Source organism: Semicossyphus pulcher, unplaced genomic scaffold, assembly GCF_022749685.1.
Source record: "Semicossyphus pulcher isolate SPU_LCO1_2020_fin unplaced genomic scaffold, fSemPul1.0.p SCAF_23, whole genome shotgun sequence".
Lineage (NCBI taxonomy): Eukaryota > Metazoa > Chordata > Actinopteri > Labriformes > Labridae > Semicossyphus > Semicossyphus pulcher.
Window position 1 is genome coordinate 10941104 of NW_027211697.1, and position 16450 is coordinate 10957553.

Sequence of the window (16450 nt, forward strand, 5' to 3'; positions counted from 1 at the left end):
CATGTTTTATTCTAACAGGGTTAAATTGCTGTGACTTTGCTGTGCCGAAATTGAAAGTAGCATAAACTTAAATTGCCCAAGTAAAGAACAATCTGTATTTCATAATAACAGCTGAGTAATTGTAAATGGTTACGCTCTTTTTGATTACTACTTTTACTTTAGTAGAAGATCAAAATACTTTCCCCCTACCAGCCATGAACAATATTGAATTATTTAATATAACAAATTATTCATTATATTTGTCATAAGGTTAATTTAGCTTTCCCTCCAGGCTCCATTTACCAGATTATAAGTGATTTCTAAGAAGATGGATGGTTTATTTTCTTATTTCATTGAAGGGAAGAACCTTAAAGAGAAACTTAACATACATATTTATTTAATATAAATATGGCATTACATTTTTTAACCATGTTAAGAAAATAAAATAATTATTTAAGCATTTTCTCTTTAATTCTAATGTTTTCGGGGTTTTTTTTAAATTTACAAATAGTCCGTCTGTATCCCTGCTGTGATTGGAAACATTTGTAGATATAGAAAATGAGGTATGTATTTTCTTGTTATGAAATACTTTATTTAAATAAATTGTTTAATCTGTTATCCAAACAGTCACTGATCATTTTATTCGATTTTTTAAAAATCAACACATTGGTTAAGCTCCAGTTTGTTTGTGGTTAAATTTCTTGTTTATTTCCTACACAAAATGTACATTTTAAACTTTATATGTTGACATTTTACAAATTAAGATCTTTGATTTATTGGCTGTAAAATGAATGTAGTGGCTTAAAAAAATAACAAAATATAATAATAATAATAATAATAATAACAACATAACTTTGTGAAATGAAAGTATGGAGTAGCTTGTAATTGAAATACTACAGTAAAGTATATATAGTCCAAACAATTGTACTCATGTACAGAGATTGATTGAATTTACTTAGTTACTTCTCTTCATTAACTAATTAACTATTTAAATGTATTTCCCCTTTTCAGAAAGGCTATAGTTTACATGTATACTCTGTCTTTATTCCAGCCATTATTAGTTTCCTGTGTGTGAGTAAGTCACTCTATAGGTGTTTTTGTTATGAATACTTTTTTTTTTTTATCAGAAAGCTAAAAGATCACATTAGCAAACGTGTATAGCTCTAAATGCTTTCACTGTGTATTTACGTGTAAGAAATCATTTCTGCTTTTTTAAATCCGGGGCTTTACCTTCCTGTCCAGTAGGTGGCTGTATTGCATCTGTATGGCACCAGCACAGAAAGAACAAGAAGAAGAAGAACGGTAACAAGAATTTGGAAGAAGAAGAAGAACCTGTCAACCCGGCTCAACCAATGAATCGAGACTGGGAGGAAACATTGCTCGACAGTTTTCTCTCTACATTGCTCTTTCTTTATTGGCTGCCTTTAGGCTTGTTTAAACCATGGAGTCGAAGCTGTTAATGTTTATGTAAATCCCCCACAGTTCCGCAGCTAGAAAAACCAGACCGACCACCAGCTACCCCCCACCCCCCTCCATCGGGTCTCTCCGCGGTTACTTTCGGGCGATCGGTCTTGTGTTCGCTCTCACCGGGAGAAGACGCTGCAGAGATGTCCGACAATGGTGGCTCGGCTGTCGGCCTTCTGTCTTACGAGACGTTGGTTCATGCTGTGGCAGGTGCAATGGTGAGCAGAGATTAAGTTCAATAGTAGATGTCATAACTTATTGTGAAGTGTAAGGGCCTGGTGTTGTCTTACCAGGATAATGCTAGCAAAGAAACTGAAAACGGGGAGTGATAGAGCCTTTGACATTCGAAAGTGTGCTCATCAGTAACAATCAGTAATATTAATGTATTGTCTTTCAGGGGAGTGTGACAGCTATGAGCGTCTTTTTCCCTTTGGATACAGCCAAAAGCAGACTGCAGGGTGAGTTTGAGGTTTTATCATGTTGGGCAGAGGTTACCTGATAGCAGCAGCAGCTCTAAACACAGTTGATTAACTTCCCACAGATGTGTGAAGGTTTACTACATCATATAGTAACTATAATTTAATCTCAGAGATGTGAAGGAGGACTCCAGTCCTCATGAGTCAAGCTACTTACACCCTAGACATTACAAACACTTTAAGTTTAATGTTGTTTTGCATGTTTGTTACCTTATTTTGTACTGTGAAGCACCATTCTCAGGTAATAAAACTTAACTCAGGTTCCATGTTTTGCTGCTTTATACATTTTCTCAACTACTAAGAAGCAAAGATAAATATAAAAAATGTTGAGAAAGGGGCTCTATGGTGAATTAAATATGAATGTCATAATTAAATATAATTGCCAGAAGAAGAGTGATACAGTTAAGTACAGCAACACAATATTATTAAATCAACAATATACATGCAGTATGTCAAATTTCCAATACCTTCGAACGATGTCTTGAACATTCATCTTTTTCGGGGACGTCTTCACTGACTTTTACCACTTGTTGTATTACTGTTTTTGTATTACAGTGGATGAGAAGAGAAAGTCTAACTCCACCCCGGTCATTCTGGCTGAGATAGCAAAGGAAGAAGGCCTGTAAGTATACTTTTGTGCTGTCCAATTACAGAGCAGATTACCATTTTATGAAGTTCTGTTGTTAAATACTACCTTCCTAGTTTGATTTAAACAGTTGACTAGAGAGCAAGTGCAGTTTCATTCAAATAATCAGTCAAATCTATCTGAATTAGAGCCAGTAAAGTAATTTGCAACTATTTTGTTACTGACTTTGCTACTTTTTCTGTGTTTTAGAAACTTTAAAACAGAAAATAAGCATTTTCTCTTTTTGTTTGACATTTTATAGATCAAGTGATTAAATCAGAAATTAACCAGCGGATTAATAGATTACGAAATTAATTGCTAGCTGCAGCCCGAAACTAACCTTTTAGCCCTTTCTAGGCTGATGATGAGGCCACATGACTTAACACTCACATTCAAATGACTCTCCACCTCCTCTCCCAGTCTGTCTCTGTACAGAGGCTGGTTACCAGTCATCTCCAGTCTCTGCTGCTCCAACTTTGTCTACTTCTACACCTTTAACACGCTGAAGAGGCTAAATGCATCCGGTGCAGGCAAGCCCAGACCCAGCAGAGACCTGCTCATGGGCGTCGCAGCAGGTAAATAAATGTATAGTAAATCTCATAATTATTAATGAGTTGTCTTAGTTGTTAAAGAAATAAAATAAAGACGAGTATCAGTGATTAATTGATGTTTTGTTTCAGCCCCAGTTTACATCCATGTGTTCTTGCGAACAGTGTTCCATCCTGCTTTTGTTGATCTGTAGATACGTGAAACAATGGCAGGAATGTATATTGGGTCATAAAAACAGCTGCTTCATTGAGCTACAAGAGGGCAAAAACTCTACATTGTGCAGCTAACGGTCTGTCGTTTTTGCAGGCGTGGTGAATGTGATCCTGACCACTCCCATGTGGGTGGTCAACACTCGACTGAAGCTGCAGGGGGCCAAGTTCAGAAACGAAGACATCCAGCAGACCCACTACAGGGGCATATTTGGTGTGTGATGTATTATATCTGTATTAAAGTTTAACAGTACAAAGACAGGCTTTTTTCATTACTGACCCTGCTGTCCCTTCCCTTTCAGATGCTTTCTCACAGATCATTGCCAAGGAGGGTCCAGCAACTCTGTGGAACGGCACTCTGCCCTCCCTCATCCTCGTCCTCAACCCGGCTGTACAGTTCATGATTTATGAGGCAATGAAGAGGAGGGCTGGGAAAGGAGGGAAGAAGGTAAGAGGACATAAGAGACATCAAGTCCATATCAAATATGTATCCCATGCTGTAATCCAGGAGAAATCCCCCTCAATAATTTTGTTAAACTATTGGTATGAGGGGGTTGAATCGTTGTTTCCTTCTACAGATTTCCTCAGCAGAGATCTTTCTCATTGGAGCCATTGCCAAGGCCATCGCTACCACTGTGACATATCCTCTTCAGACAGTTCAGGCCATCCTGAGGGTAAAAACTTTTATAAAAAGTTATAATCTTTTAATCTTTTTTAGGTTGTACCTGTTCTGTGATGTTTCACACATTAGTCACCTTTTAAAGATGAGCCATGTATCATTTTTACTGCTAATCTTATCTAATGGGTTGTTGTTGACAGTAACAAAAGTACTTGTGTATGTATTGTGTATTTAGAACCTTAGTATTTTCCCAACTGTAGTTTTAACATTGAAATTCTAGTTTTAATATCAGTTGAAAAAAAAAAAAGATTGCAAAAGAATAATAGAGCATTTTTATCATAATTTTATCTTCACGTTTTGGCTTTTCCATTTAAAAAATAATAGAAGAAGAAAAAATGTTGATCTATTTTAATGGCCTAATAGGAAATCAGTCAGCAGATGATCGTGCTGCAGAATATTTTCACTCTTATTTCAGTTCTTTAAAAGCATCGAATAAACAATCATCAAATCTCAGTTAATAAATATGAACCTGCTTTATTCTTTCTCATCAGTTCGGCCAGTACAAAGGTGATGGCAAGGGCGGCGTGATCGGAAGCTTATCAAATATTGTCTCTCTGCTCATGGACAGAATCAGGTGAGTGCACTTATGAACATAAACACAAACATCTTGACTTACACAGAGAGCACACTGTTGAAGTTGTTCACATCTTCCCTTTATTACAGGAGGTTTGGTGTTCTCGGTTTGTACAAAGGCCTGGAGGCCAAGCTGCTACAGACGGTGCTGACGGCTGCCCTCATGTTTGTTGTGTATGAGAAGATCACGGCTGCTACCTTCAAAGTCATGGGCCTGAACAAGAAGCTGAAGCACTGAATGTGCGCACCAACATGAATACAGTACTGTGATTGTACGCCTGTCTTCAGTAGGTTTTTATCAACGCCTACAGATTATATGAGAATGCAACAATTGTTTCTGTCACAAAAACGTCGCAATAACCGATGGGATTGGTGCCTTTAAATAGCCACAGATTCCCACACTTGCCCGAAACATGCAGCAAAACCAGGGCAGGGTGTAATACCTCTAATACCCTCTTTTTCTTAACCTTTAACTGGTTCTATTTGTGCAGACTGACCTGGATGTTTTCCCACTCGTTTCTCTCATTAAAAATGGTCCAGAGTTATCGAGAGGAGAAAGGGAAGCAAATTTGTGTCACGTAACCCAGATAAGTTATAAAAAAAATTCTTCTGATGTAAGAAGGTGGTTGAATGCAGCGCTGAGGTGGCTCTGCTTTTACTGAAATGGACCATTTTGGAGGGAAATTAATCTTTCTATTGAACGAATATTAAACCATCACATTGTAAAGAGAATGATCTGCTTAAGATTTAAATTATATCTCATCATGAAATTTCAAAAATGATGAGAATTTGAAAGTAGTTGGTTCAGAAAAACAACATATAACTTATTTGTAATGGAAGCGTTAAGTCTTAGCTCTGCTACCATTAGCAGTAAGCTAACTTACAGCAGCTTTACACAAAGACTAGAAATAAGGTAAAAGGCTTGCTTGTCTGGTCCTAAGGTAACAACCTACTAGCAACTCAATAAGTAGTTTACATGTTATGTTTCGTTTGATATATTGCGTTAAAAGCTGACTATGCTAAGTTAGCCTGCTGTGTTAGCTTCATAAATACTGAACTGCTGCAGACTCGAGAGTGGTGTCAATCTTCTCATCGAAATCTCACCAAGAAAGCGAATAGGTGTATTTCCCCAAATGTTGAGCGTTTGCTTTCGAGTAAGGAGTTTTCTGCAAATGATGAGACCAACTGCCTTCTTACAGGGTCATTGCCTTGATCGAAGCTACAGGACCATTCTTCACACTCTTATGTGTTTACTCTTAATTTAAAGGAGGTTGATAGAAACCATATGAAATTCCTGCCAGATCAATGTTTTTTTTTTGTATGTGCAGACTTGAGATTTCATTATTACACACAAAGTAGCAGTAATAACAATAATGAAGGAAGGGCTAAAAGTGCAGAGCTCCCATTTACTTATGTTTATAAATGTGTGTGTAAAATCTGCAGAAACTTTTCAAGCCTTATAACAGTTTTGATTTTAACAATTATAATATCTTGTGTAAAAATGAATTTATGATGAATGGGAATAAGTAAGTTGTAACCTCGAAGATCTCAGTTTCGTTCTCTTTGGCGTCACCTGTGGTGATAAACGGTAAATGTGGGAGCACACTTCCCAGATATCCAGACAGTGTTGCATGTGAGACGTCCACGGTTGGCTCCGGTTGTAACTCTTGATTTTCCTCGCTGACGGTCGCTTTCCTTTTCAGACTGTTTGCTTCATCTGAGCGTCGAGTTTGTTTCTTCTTCTTTGGATTTTCACTTCTTGTTGAAGTTGTATCTGTAGTCATCCATCTTTTCTTTGTTTGTTCAGCCATAGTAGATTACTGTTTACTCGCAACACTTGCAGAGAGCGGAAAAGCAGCCGCTTAGCTCTGCCTACCCTCTCTGGCAGACCAACCACTGCTGGCTGATGGAAAACGTGTCACTAACCGGGCGCCAATTTTTTTCCTCTAATGCCAGACATCCAAGCTGTGTTCGAAATCGGATACTACATACTATGTACTATGTAGTATGGAGGAGCTTTTCAAATGTATGTTGCAGTATGCTACCATGCGCCAGTTTCCGGGTTTGAGCCAAAACTACAGCGCCCCCTTTCTGCTGGAATGCTGCTGCTGTCTGCTATTTTAACTGCCTTTGTGACGTTCCAGCACTTTGCATTGTGGGATACAGCAGGCAAGGTAGACTGATCCGATGCATACTGGAGATTTTTTCCGAATCAGTACGACATCCTGGTATTTTTGGCACACTGCACATGTTGCTTTTGTTTGCATACTGCATACTACATTTTGGCCACATCAGTACGTACTGCTTGTATAGTATGGCATTTCGAACACAGCACCAGTGCAAAGGCTTTCATCAGTGGGCCATAGGCTCAATCACCATTGTGTTACCTCACTCGGCGATAGTGACTTAACATTTATTTAAGTGAATATCTTCGAGATTATCATTTTAACCAGACACACTTTGAGCGTACAAATACTGCAGTAGGTACTAAGTGCCTCTAAACTATATCATGAACAACTGAACTATGATCTGCTGTTAGTGCTTTAATGACTGTTGATGATTTACAAACCCATGTTGCACTTAACTGTCCTCATGATTGTCTTGGTCTGTATCGACACACTGAGACACAAATGTTCGACGGTAGTAAGGGCTTTTATTAATTTACAGTATTTTTTTTATCACATATTTTGTCTGATGTGTTAAATGGAAGTTTGACAGCTGATTTATTCTTTGTTGTTGAACTATTTGTACAATTAATGTGTTAAAATCATTACAAGCAGAGATGTTATTAACATTACTTGAAAACATCGCATTTAAACGATCACAGACTTCTGACCGTTGTGTTGATAGCGTAGCTCCAGGTTGTGAGGTAAATGTCACTTTACCACAAAACAGACATGGCATTACTTCTGTGTTTGATCTAAGTAAGTTCACGTCGCCAGTAAAAACGTTTTTTGATTTTACATGTGACAAGTGCACTTTGTAACTCTAGGAAGTTAAAAGAAAACTGCTCATTAAGACTAAAAATTGTGACTACCATGAAACAAAATCTGAAGATGGCAGCCGTGTAAAAAGAATCAGACATCTTTAAACAAAGAAAGCGACCAAATGATCTTAATTTAACAACTTTATTGATGGAACTCAACGCTGGTAGATTTTTAATAATTAAGCAACAACAAAGGCAGCAAGATATTTGAACAACGGCTGCTTGTCACATCTTGAAATGAAATGTTGGTTTACCTGAAATTGTTTGTAACTGCTGATCAAATACTTACTTGAACTCATCATCATTCATTGACTTCAATTTTTTTAATGTTCTTGTCTTAAAATTGATACCGCGGTGTTTTGGGGTTTGAATTATTGTTATAACAAAGGAATAATAAAGTGTGACAAAAATTACTGAACTCAGTATTCAGTGTTTTATTTAAAACCGCCAAATGCTAGTAAATAAAAAGGTTGAATTCTTACTGCTGAACAAATAAAAGACAAAAATGCCACCAGAGGAACATGAAGTAAGAATCAGCGACACCTCAAACTCTTCTGTAATCCTCCACTGGAGGTCTGCATTAACAGTCCTGGTTGAACACCAACAAATCAGGACTGATGGTGTGAGTCTTGACTTCTGCTCATCTCCTCCACATACCAGTGTGGCAGGAAGGAGTACTGGGAGTCTCTGTGGATGGAGCAGGTCACATCTCTGTGGGGCTCATAGGAGAACAGATACACCACGCTGGAAGAGGAACAATGATGATTCGTCAGCATCACAGAGTTTTAAATGCGCGAATGTTAACTGAAAAGCTGTTAGAGCTCACCTTGGATTGTCCTCAGTGGCTATTTGCTTCACAAAAGACAAGAAGTCACAGCAAAAGTTCATGCAGACGGTCGGCTTCCAGCAGTTGTGTTCATTCTGTCCAGGAGAAAATGTGAACAGACAAAACAAGTACAAACATTTAAGTTAAAAAATGTGAGCGTTTATTTATACATTCATTTTATTATAGAAATAGAATTATCAGTGCTCAGATACATTTATTGATAACCAGGGCCCAGTTGTTCAAAAAGTTTAATCTGGATTAGATTGATCCAGATTCAGAATTTTTGATCCAGTTTACTTTTGTCCTGGTTTCTTTAAGTAAAACTGGAGTGGATCAATCTAGATACAGACTTCAATATTTCTAAATTTGGATGAGCAGTGCTCCAAATGGGACTTCATCCTACTTTGTCCACAGGGAAGTTACTCACAGTTGTGAAAGTGTCAACATCACTGTAAAATATACACAATGTTTTACCATTTTACAATGTTTATTACATTTTCTTCCTGAAATGCAGCCTGAGTCCACCTTTCTGCTGGGATCAAGATAATCCTGATTTTTTTTGCAATAAAGTTATGCCATGATTAAATTACCTGATTTGTCTGATTTAAAGTGGTCATCTTGAAGATTTTTATGTAAATAAATGTTAAGTCTCTATCTATCGCAGAATGAGGAAACACAACGGTGATTGAGCCTATGGCCCACTGATGAAAGCCTTTGCAGTTGCAGTATTACAGACTGGGTGTCTGTGGCGACATTAGAAGAAAAAAATCCCAAGCGGCGCCCAGTTAGTGACGCGTTTTCCATCACCCAGCAGTGGTCGGTCTGCCAGAGAGGGTAGGCGGAGCTAAGCGGCTACTTTTCCGCTCTCTGCAAGTGTTGCGAGTAAACAGTAATCTACTATGGCTGAACAAACAAAGAAAAGATGGATGACTACAGATACAACTTCAACAAGAAGTGAAAATCCAAAGAAAAAGAAACAAACTCGACGCTCAGATGAAGGCAAACAGTCTAAAAAGGAAAGCGACCGTCAGCGAGGAAAATCAAGAGTTACAACCGGAGCCAACCGTGGACGTCACACATGCAACACTGTCTGGATATCTGGGAAGTGTGCTCCTGCATTTACCGTTTATCGCCATAGGTGCCGACAAAGACAACGAAACTGAAATCTTCGTCACTATAACTTTTAGTCCTTTTTTTCTTCTGAACCCTTTCTCAAGATTTGATCCAATCTGATTTAGGAACAATGGGACCCGGTAGTTTATAACTCCAAACTATACTGCACCTTGATGAGATGTGAAATCTTAGAGATGGGAAAAGTCTCCACACCAACAACCACTCCGTCATGATCCCGGAAACCTGCCACAACCCGAGGAACCCCCGGGAGAAACGACTGGGCCCACCACTTGAGTAGTTTGAACCTGAGGGCCGAAAGCAAACATCACTTAGAAACAGTAAAGGGCGGATGTTTCAAATATCCAACAAACAGCACCACATGAAAAACAGAATTCTGTGATGTTGGACTGTTTCAGCAGGTACCTGTGGAAGTTGCTGCGCTGTTTAGGGGTGCAGATCTCCGCAGAGGTCTTCAGCTCGATGTAGCATGCGGGAGGTCCTGGAGCGTTGGGATCTTTATCCCTGCAGTCCACCTCGCCGGAGAACAGAAGTCTGTGATCTGCCAGGCGGGTTTGCACCACAGTGCAGAAGGCCTCGTTAGTGTTCACCACTCCGCCCGGGTCAGGTGAACTGTGGACGGTATCTACGGGGACGGAGAAGGTGAAGAGTTATCACTTTAACTTCTGATTATCACTATATGTGCTTTAAATGATAATAGATTAAATGATACAATTCCATTAAATGTTTTGAATGTTTTTACTAGTTTATTAAGTAGTTTTGGCCATGCACAACGCAACCGCAAGAGCTAGCTTTATAGCTAATTTACATCTTCAGTCCCTGGATAGGAAGATCCTAAAAAGCTTTACGGTAGAAACAGTTGAGTAAATTCTTATTATTACCAAGTCGAAATTTCATCATTGGTCAAAATCAAGTAAAAGTTTAGTTTTCTGTAAGTTAATAGCTATGATATATCAGTCAGAATTTAGTCTAAGTTTTGTTCTCTTTGGCGTCACCTATGGTGATAAACGGTGATATATCCAGACAGTGTCGCATGTGTGACGTCCACGGTTGGCTCCGGTTGTAACTCATGATTTTCCTGGCTGACGGTCGCTTTCCTTTTCAGACTGTTTGCTTCATCTGAGTGTCGAGTTTGTTTCTTTTTCTTTGGATTTTCACTTATTGTTGAAGTTGTATCTGTAGTCATCCATCTTTTCTTTGTTTGTTCAGCCATAGTAGATTACTGTTTACTCGCAACACTTGCAGAGAGCGGAAAAGCAGGCGCTTAGCTCCGCCTACCCTCTCTGGCAGACCAACCACTGCTGGCTGATGGGAAACGTGTCACTAACTGGGCGCCAATTGTGATTTGACACCCAGTCCATAATACTGCAAATGCAAAGGCTTTCATCAGTGGGCCATAGGCTCAATCACCATTGTGTTATCTCAATTGGCGATTATTACTTTAAATAAACATTATGAAGTCAATATAGATTGAGTCCATATAGATGAAATACCACAGCCTAACTGATGTGAGGCAGTTCATGAAAAAGTAGTCGAGGTTAAACAGAAAACAGAGATACACATGTGGTTTGGTTTGATTAGTTTAGTTAACAAGGTTTTATTTCCATTTTTGATTCGTTTTAAGAAAGAAAAGTGTTTTTAACTCCGTTTTTAAGTCACTTTTATGGCCGTTTGCCGAGGTGAACTTTGCTTTCCCCAAGAACAACTGTTTTTTTTGTTGCTTCCCTTTCCCCTCACGAGCTTGGTCATAACATTAATATAATAATGGATTGTATAAACCTACCAACCTGCACATGTGTACTGCTCAAACTTGTATCCCCAGTACATCATCTCTTCATGCCTCTCTGTGCGGTTTTCTCTTTCCCTTCGAGCAGCTTCTGTTTCCACTTCACTGATGTAAAGCGTCCCCCTGAACCTGCTGACCGCCAGCAACCAGCCCTCCCGCGCCTCATAAGGGGTGGTCAGAAGCTTGGTCAGGTGACCACGCCAAGTCACAAAGTCGACTTCCAAAGCACTGGGAAGAGAGGAGGTTGATTCAAGAATATGTGACAGGAAATGCATTTATGGTTAAAAGGTAGTTGAATTACCTGACCAGGAAATGAATACATAAACAGCATGAAAAGGATAAACAGCAAAAAAACAACTCACCATGATGAGGCCGTGGTCGACCTAGATGTGAGCTTTGATCTATTGGCCAAAATCCACCGCAGGATGTGGTCCAATCTCTCCTTCACGCTATCGTCTCTCTTTTCAAAGCGATCCTTGTATCCATCCTTGAGGTCAAAATTAGGCGTTCTGTCCGGTTCCACATAATATCTCAACTGCCGGGCATCATTAAAGAATCTACGCTCCGAGTTAAGAGAGAAACATCCAACCTCAACAGGCTGTTTGTACACAGGAAAGTCTCTTTCATATAATTCCCTTCTGGTGCTCAAACCCTGAGAACTGAGCGGGTTTGGCCTAGGAGTGGGTCCAGACTGGTACTGGTGGTGATGGTTTGGTCTGAATTGTTTACTCTCACGGTGGTTTCTTCCACTGGCGTCTTCTTCTCTTTGGTATGCTGACTGCCGTTTTTGGTATCCGCCGGAGTTGGGATTTCGATATTTTTGGTGGTCCATTGCTACCTAGTAGGAAAAAAGCAATTAAACACAGATGACTTTCATTCATTTCTTCTTGGTAATGCTTTAAAATCAAATAATGCTGTCTTTGGTTGACACTATAAATTACAGTCCAAACATCTTTCTCTATGCATTGTATTAAGCACATATGTTTAATTATAATCCCTGTAGATTTTTCTTATTTATACAATTCGTACTGGGAATTTTGGCACATTTTGCCCATCACTACTCTTTAATTCTAAACACAGGTACATTGTACAGACTATTAGTGATTTAACATATTTTTATAGGTAATTTCTCTTATTAATTTATATTAGGTTGACCATTTAGTTCTTGTTCTTTTTTTCTAATAAAAACTTTACACTGTTTATAGTTATGAACCAAATAATGAAGTAGACACCTTGCATGTGAATACATACTTGGCACAAACTCCATGTTGATAATAAAGAGACCTTTTTAAACTGCTTACACTACTATCTGCAAGCACATGACATTTACACACCACATTAATTCATTACTTCAGCACATTTATTGTATTCTAGGATTTTAGGATTTTAAACTCTTCATTGCATTTGAAATTATGCATATCAATGCACCTTATAGTCACTATATATGTGAAGTCAAAACAATACCTTTTATATATCTTAATTATGACTCAAAGTGATGATCATAGTGTAACGTTACAAAGGTAGCTATTTTTAAGGTTAGCAATTCCATTATCAGTTAATCAATCAATTTTATTTTAAGTGCAAAATCACCATGCAACATGGTCCCAATACAATTTATTTTTTCCCAACAATTTATATATGATTTTGTTTTTGCATTTACTACAGCAAGTGTATCTTTTCATTTGAAATGCACCACACTGAACTCATAATCTCGTTATCTTGCAAACAACCGTCTATAGTGTGTTATCTTAATGCAAAGATATACATAATGTGAAAATATTTGTCTGTATTTATTGTTGCGTAGAAGTTGTGTGTGCATGTGTCGAACGACGTGTGCATGCTTGTTGTTTGCTAATAATGTTTGCCAAATATTATGTCTTTTGCTTTGCCAGTGAGCGTTTTCTTGCAATTTTTTTAAGTGCCTATTAAATAAATAAAACCTACCACAATGAGCATACACAACAAAAATGACTAACGTTAGCCTTCTGTCACTGCAAACGTCCCGATAGTAAACACGATTTTGGTAAAAACAAAATGATGCTACATACAGCCAGCTAGCGCCATAGGCTAACACCAAAATAAATGCTACTTCCGCATGCAGTTGCACATCTAACCCGCGTAGTGGCAGCCGAGGCACTCCATACTGAGAGGCGTATGAAAAATAAAAAGTTTATGAATGTATGTATGTATGTATGTATATATGCATATATGTGTGTATGTGAAGGTTCTCTCACTTTGTTTTATAAATATTTAGTATTGAATACAGTAGTTAAAATTCTGATCCACACTCCATACCAGTTGGTGGCGGTAATGCACCATAACGTTGTTTGCTAACTGCTATTAAACTCAAAGAAGAACCCTTGGAAAGTTGTTCGTTGGATAAGTAGTGTAAACACTGTTGTCGGAAGGGACTTAAGCAATGTGAAGACTAGTATCACTGAGATTACTATCTAACAGGTGAGAGTAAAATATGTTTACCAAATTTAACTAGTCAAATATTAGATTTAGTGTACATTTAAAGTAGCGTTAGCTTGCTAGCTGTTTTAGCTTTACCAAATGAGTGAAACAACTCAATCAATGGACCCGTTAGAGTGCTCGTGCCAAACTGTGTCATCAAAATGTGTTAATTAGTTTCAGGGAGCTGTAACATTGGTCTGAAAACTAAACTAGAAATGGAAGTTTAAGTTTATACCTTACAGCTCAATGTTATCGTGACAGTCGGAGTAACGTTAGAAAACGCCTTTGTCACACAAAAGAAGAAATAGCCATTGTTTTTAACGTTTGCTGTTTTATTCAGCAAATTATGACAGGGTACGGGATGTAGTTTATTGTACAAATAAATTACTGATGGCCAAATTTAAATGTCACACGGTAATGACATTTCAGTTGAGTCACCATGAGAAAAGCAGCTGCCTGGGTGAACGGTTTTCTTGTGCTTGTCATGATTTCTCTGCAACAGTTTCTCCTCCAGGCATGAATCGGAAACGGGCCCTGATATCAGACCCTTTCAAGGTAAAGAAAAGCAGAAATGTCACAGAGAAATTTGGAGCTGCCAGTGAAGGAGATGGTAGGTGTGACTTCTAAAAATCAAATAACATTTTTTAATTTCACGAAAGGACATAAAATTTACTTTACATCCATTTCCTCACCATAAAGGTCCGACCGATGTCAGATCCACCCTTGAGTACCTCATGACACTGTTCCCCAGGAAGCTCTTCAATGACACCTTGCCTCAAATTGTTCTTAAGCACCAGCTATACAGCATTCACAGTGACAAGACTTTGGTGGACAAGGAGCTGGTAAGATGGCTCGTTGGTATCGGATGGGAAATACTGTGTGTGTATCTATTCAAATGTGAAAATAAAACCCACTGCCCTCGTTGTGGTCCACAGAACAAACTGCGGGAACAAGGAGAGCTGCTGATGTTCCAGCTGGGGTTCGATGCAGAAGCTTTCGGGCTGATTTTTGCCTCAGATTACAAGGCCAAAGTGCTGGCTGGAGAGGAAGGCAGAGGGACGAGAGCAGCAGTGGAGAAGTTCTTGGGAAAAGTGGTGTCTTCTTGCACCGATCTGAGCTTCAGTAAAGACAAGATGATCAGAGAGTTCCTCTTCACAGACCCCGAAATAACGTATGAACAACAATCTTTCTTTGTAAAACATTGTGGTGTCCAAATAATTCTTGTTGAAAAACTTCTACCCTGAACAAGATTAGTTGCATTAAACAAAAATATGACTCAAAAAATCAGTTATAACAAAGTCATAGAACTTATGCATGAGATTAACATGACTTTGTGTAAAACAGGGGAAAATATCTTTTTTATATATAACTTTATGTGTTTTCTTAGTGCTTGTGTAATGTGTACTTTTTTAAAAATAATTGCTCTAATACGTGTCTCATATGTCCCAAGAGTTTTGTCTTGGTTTTACAGACCTTGAGAACTAAACATACTTTATATTCTCTCCATCCAGGCAGCTTGTTAAGTCAGGGGTCCTGACTGTGAGGGACGCAGGCAGCTGGTGGCTTTCCATTCCCAACTCTGGCAAATTCACCAAGTACTTTCTACAAGGTGGGGGTTAAGAAAAACAGATACCATATTGTTGATAGAGTGTCAGCAGTACTGACAATTACTCCTTTCTACACTAATATTTCACAGTGATTTGCTAATGGGAGAACTATTTGTTTCTAACTATCTTTTTCCTGTTAGGTCGTAAAGCAGTGCTCGGCATGGTGAAGAAGTCCAAATATAGCGAAGTCTTAAAGGCAGAGCTGGAGGAGCGGCGAACACCCTCACAAGTGAAATTCCACATGAAATACCACATCCACGACATTCTCGGTGCAGAGCTCGTGGAGAGGTAATATTTGGTTGTAAACCTGTTTGATTCTGAACAGTTTTGAAGTAGGGAAGAGTTTATCCGTCTGTCAAATGAAAAGGACAGCCGCTCTTTTATCTATGATATTCTCTATAGTCTTTTTTTACTTGCTGGGAAAACCCACAGGCTGAATGTTGGCAGGTGTTAAAATATGCACTTGTGGTCAAAAACCAGGCGGCTTGATCCCCCTTCACAACAAAATGTCCAGTAAATTATAGCCATTATTGCTTAAAATCTTAACCCGCATCTACCAATTAATCTGACATATAACTTATCTTGGACTACTGGGTAATACTATTCAATTTGTTTCATCTTCTGTTTGTTTTCTTTACAGCATACCGACAACGTCAGGGACATTGTTGCGATTTGTTGACTCCTGAACAGGACCGGCTGGTCGGTGCTTGATTAAAGCCAGAGAACGACTGAAGATAAGAAATGCATTAAAAGTGTTTTTGTGTTAGAGCTTCTGCTAAATTAATTTAAGTTTTCAGATTTTGATTCTGTGCCAAGAGTATTATATGAAACCTTGTGGGTTTATGAATAGTCAATTTATGTTGACATGACCTTGTCAGGTTTGGATTTGTCTTGTAATAAAGATGATTTATGACTGCAAACTTTTTTGTTTGTCAAATTGTTTATCTCAGCAACACCTAGAGACCTTTATTACCTTTTTTTCTTTATCCTTCCTTAAGAGAAATGTACAACCAAGGAGCCATTCAGAGCTTTAGACCTGTCCAAGTGTCATAACAAGAAGCCTAATTCTGCTAGTTCAGATATCAGATGGAGTATGATCAATA

At 38.5% G+C, this 16450-nt stretch overlaps 3 protein-coding genes across 6 annotated transcripts; 2 read left to right on the forward strand and 1 right to left on the reverse strand.

Moving 5' to 3' along the window:
• Positions 1-1398: 1398 nt before the first annotated feature.
• slc25a17l (solute carrier family 25 member 17-like) lies at positions 1399-7939 on the forward strand. The gene is made up of 9 exons (XM_069674584.1): positions 1399-1661; positions 1841-1901; positions 2475-2541; positions 2965-3119; positions 3400-3516; positions 3605-3750; positions 3881-3976; positions 4473-4555; positions 4645-7939. The coding sequence occupies exons 1-9, from the start codon at positions 1587-1589 to the stop codon at positions 4790-4792; spliced, it is 948 nt and encodes a 315-aa protein (XP_069530685.1). The 5' UTR covers positions 1399-1586; the 3' UTR covers positions 4793-7939.
• On the reverse strand, positions 7197-13314 carry dxo (decapping exoribonuclease). 2 transcript variants are annotated; one of them, XM_069674582.1, is made up of 7 exons: positions 13224-13314; positions 11646-12117; positions 11285-11511; positions 9903-10122; positions 9649-9784; positions 8367-8461; positions 7197-8284 (listed from the first exon to the last, which is right to left on the reverse strand). In XM_069674582.1, exons 1-7 carry the CDS (start codon positions 13237-13239, stop codon positions 8149-8151), a joined length of 1302 nt encoding a protein of 433 aa, XP_069530683.1. In that variant the 5' UTR covers positions 13240-13314; the 3' UTR covers positions 7197-8148. The 2 variants fall into 2 exon arrangements, with proteins under 2 accessions (XP_069530683.1, XP_069530684.1); XM_069674583.1 differs by having other exon boundaries at positions 13228-13291.
• A 322-nt stretch (positions 13315-13636) lies between these two features.
• stk19 (serine/threonine kinase 19) lies at positions 13637-16258 on the forward strand. Of its 3 annotated transcripts, none has more exons than XM_069674625.1 (7): positions 13637-13740; positions 14243-14350; positions 14440-14582; positions 14676-14911; positions 15252-15349; positions 15488-15635; positions 15988-16258. In XM_069674625.1, exons 2-7 carry the CDS (start codon positions 14257-14259, stop codon positions 16031-16033), a joined length of 765 nt encoding a protein of 254 aa, XP_069530726.1. In that variant the 5' UTR covers positions 13637-13740; positions 14243-14256; the 3' UTR covers positions 16034-16258. The 3 variants fall into 3 exon arrangements, with proteins under 3 accessions (XP_069530726.1, XP_069530727.1, XP_069530725.1); XM_069674626.1 differs by having other exon boundaries at positions 14255-14350; XM_069674624.1 differs by lacking the exon at positions 13637-13740 and having other exon boundaries at positions 13749-14350.
• The last annotated feature ends 192 nt before the right edge of the window (positions 16259-16450 follow it).

Bases quoted from the DNA above. Each gene is read 5' to 3' on its own strand.
- dxo (XM_069674582.1), bottom strand. The intron at 11,512-11,645 runs GTGAGTTGTTTT...CTCTCTTCCCAG, and splicing joins TCGACCACGGCCTCATCATG to TGCTTTGGAAGTCGACTTTG. The intron at 8,462-9,648 runs GTGCAGTATAGT...TCTCCTGGACAG, and splicing joins AGATTTCACATCTCATCAAG to AATGAACACAACTGCTGGAA.
- stk19 (XM_069674624.1), top strand. From the start codon at position 14,131: ATGGCCAAATTTAAATGTCACACGGTAATGACATTTCAGTTGAGTCAC. The intron at 14,351-14,439 runs GTAGGTGTGACT...CTCACCATAAAG, and splicing joins AGCTGCCAGTGAAGGAGATG to GTCCGACCGATGTCAGATCC. The intron at 15,350-15,487 runs GTGGGGGTTAAG...TTTTCCTGTTAG, and splicing joins CACCAAGTACTTTCTACAAG to GTCGTAAAGCAGTGCTCGGC.
- slc25a17l (XM_069674584.1), top strand. From the start codon at position 1,587: ATGTCCGACAATGGTGGCTCGGCTGTCGGCCTTCTGTCTTACGAGACG. The intron at 3,517-3,604 runs GTGTGTGATGTA...CTTCCCTTTCAG, and splicing joins CCACTACAGGGGCATATTTG to ATGCTTTCTCACAGATCATT. The intron at 3,751-3,880 runs GTAAGAGGACAT...TTCCTTCTACAG, and splicing joins CTGGGAAAGGAGGGAAGAAG to ATTTCCTCAGCAGAGATCTT.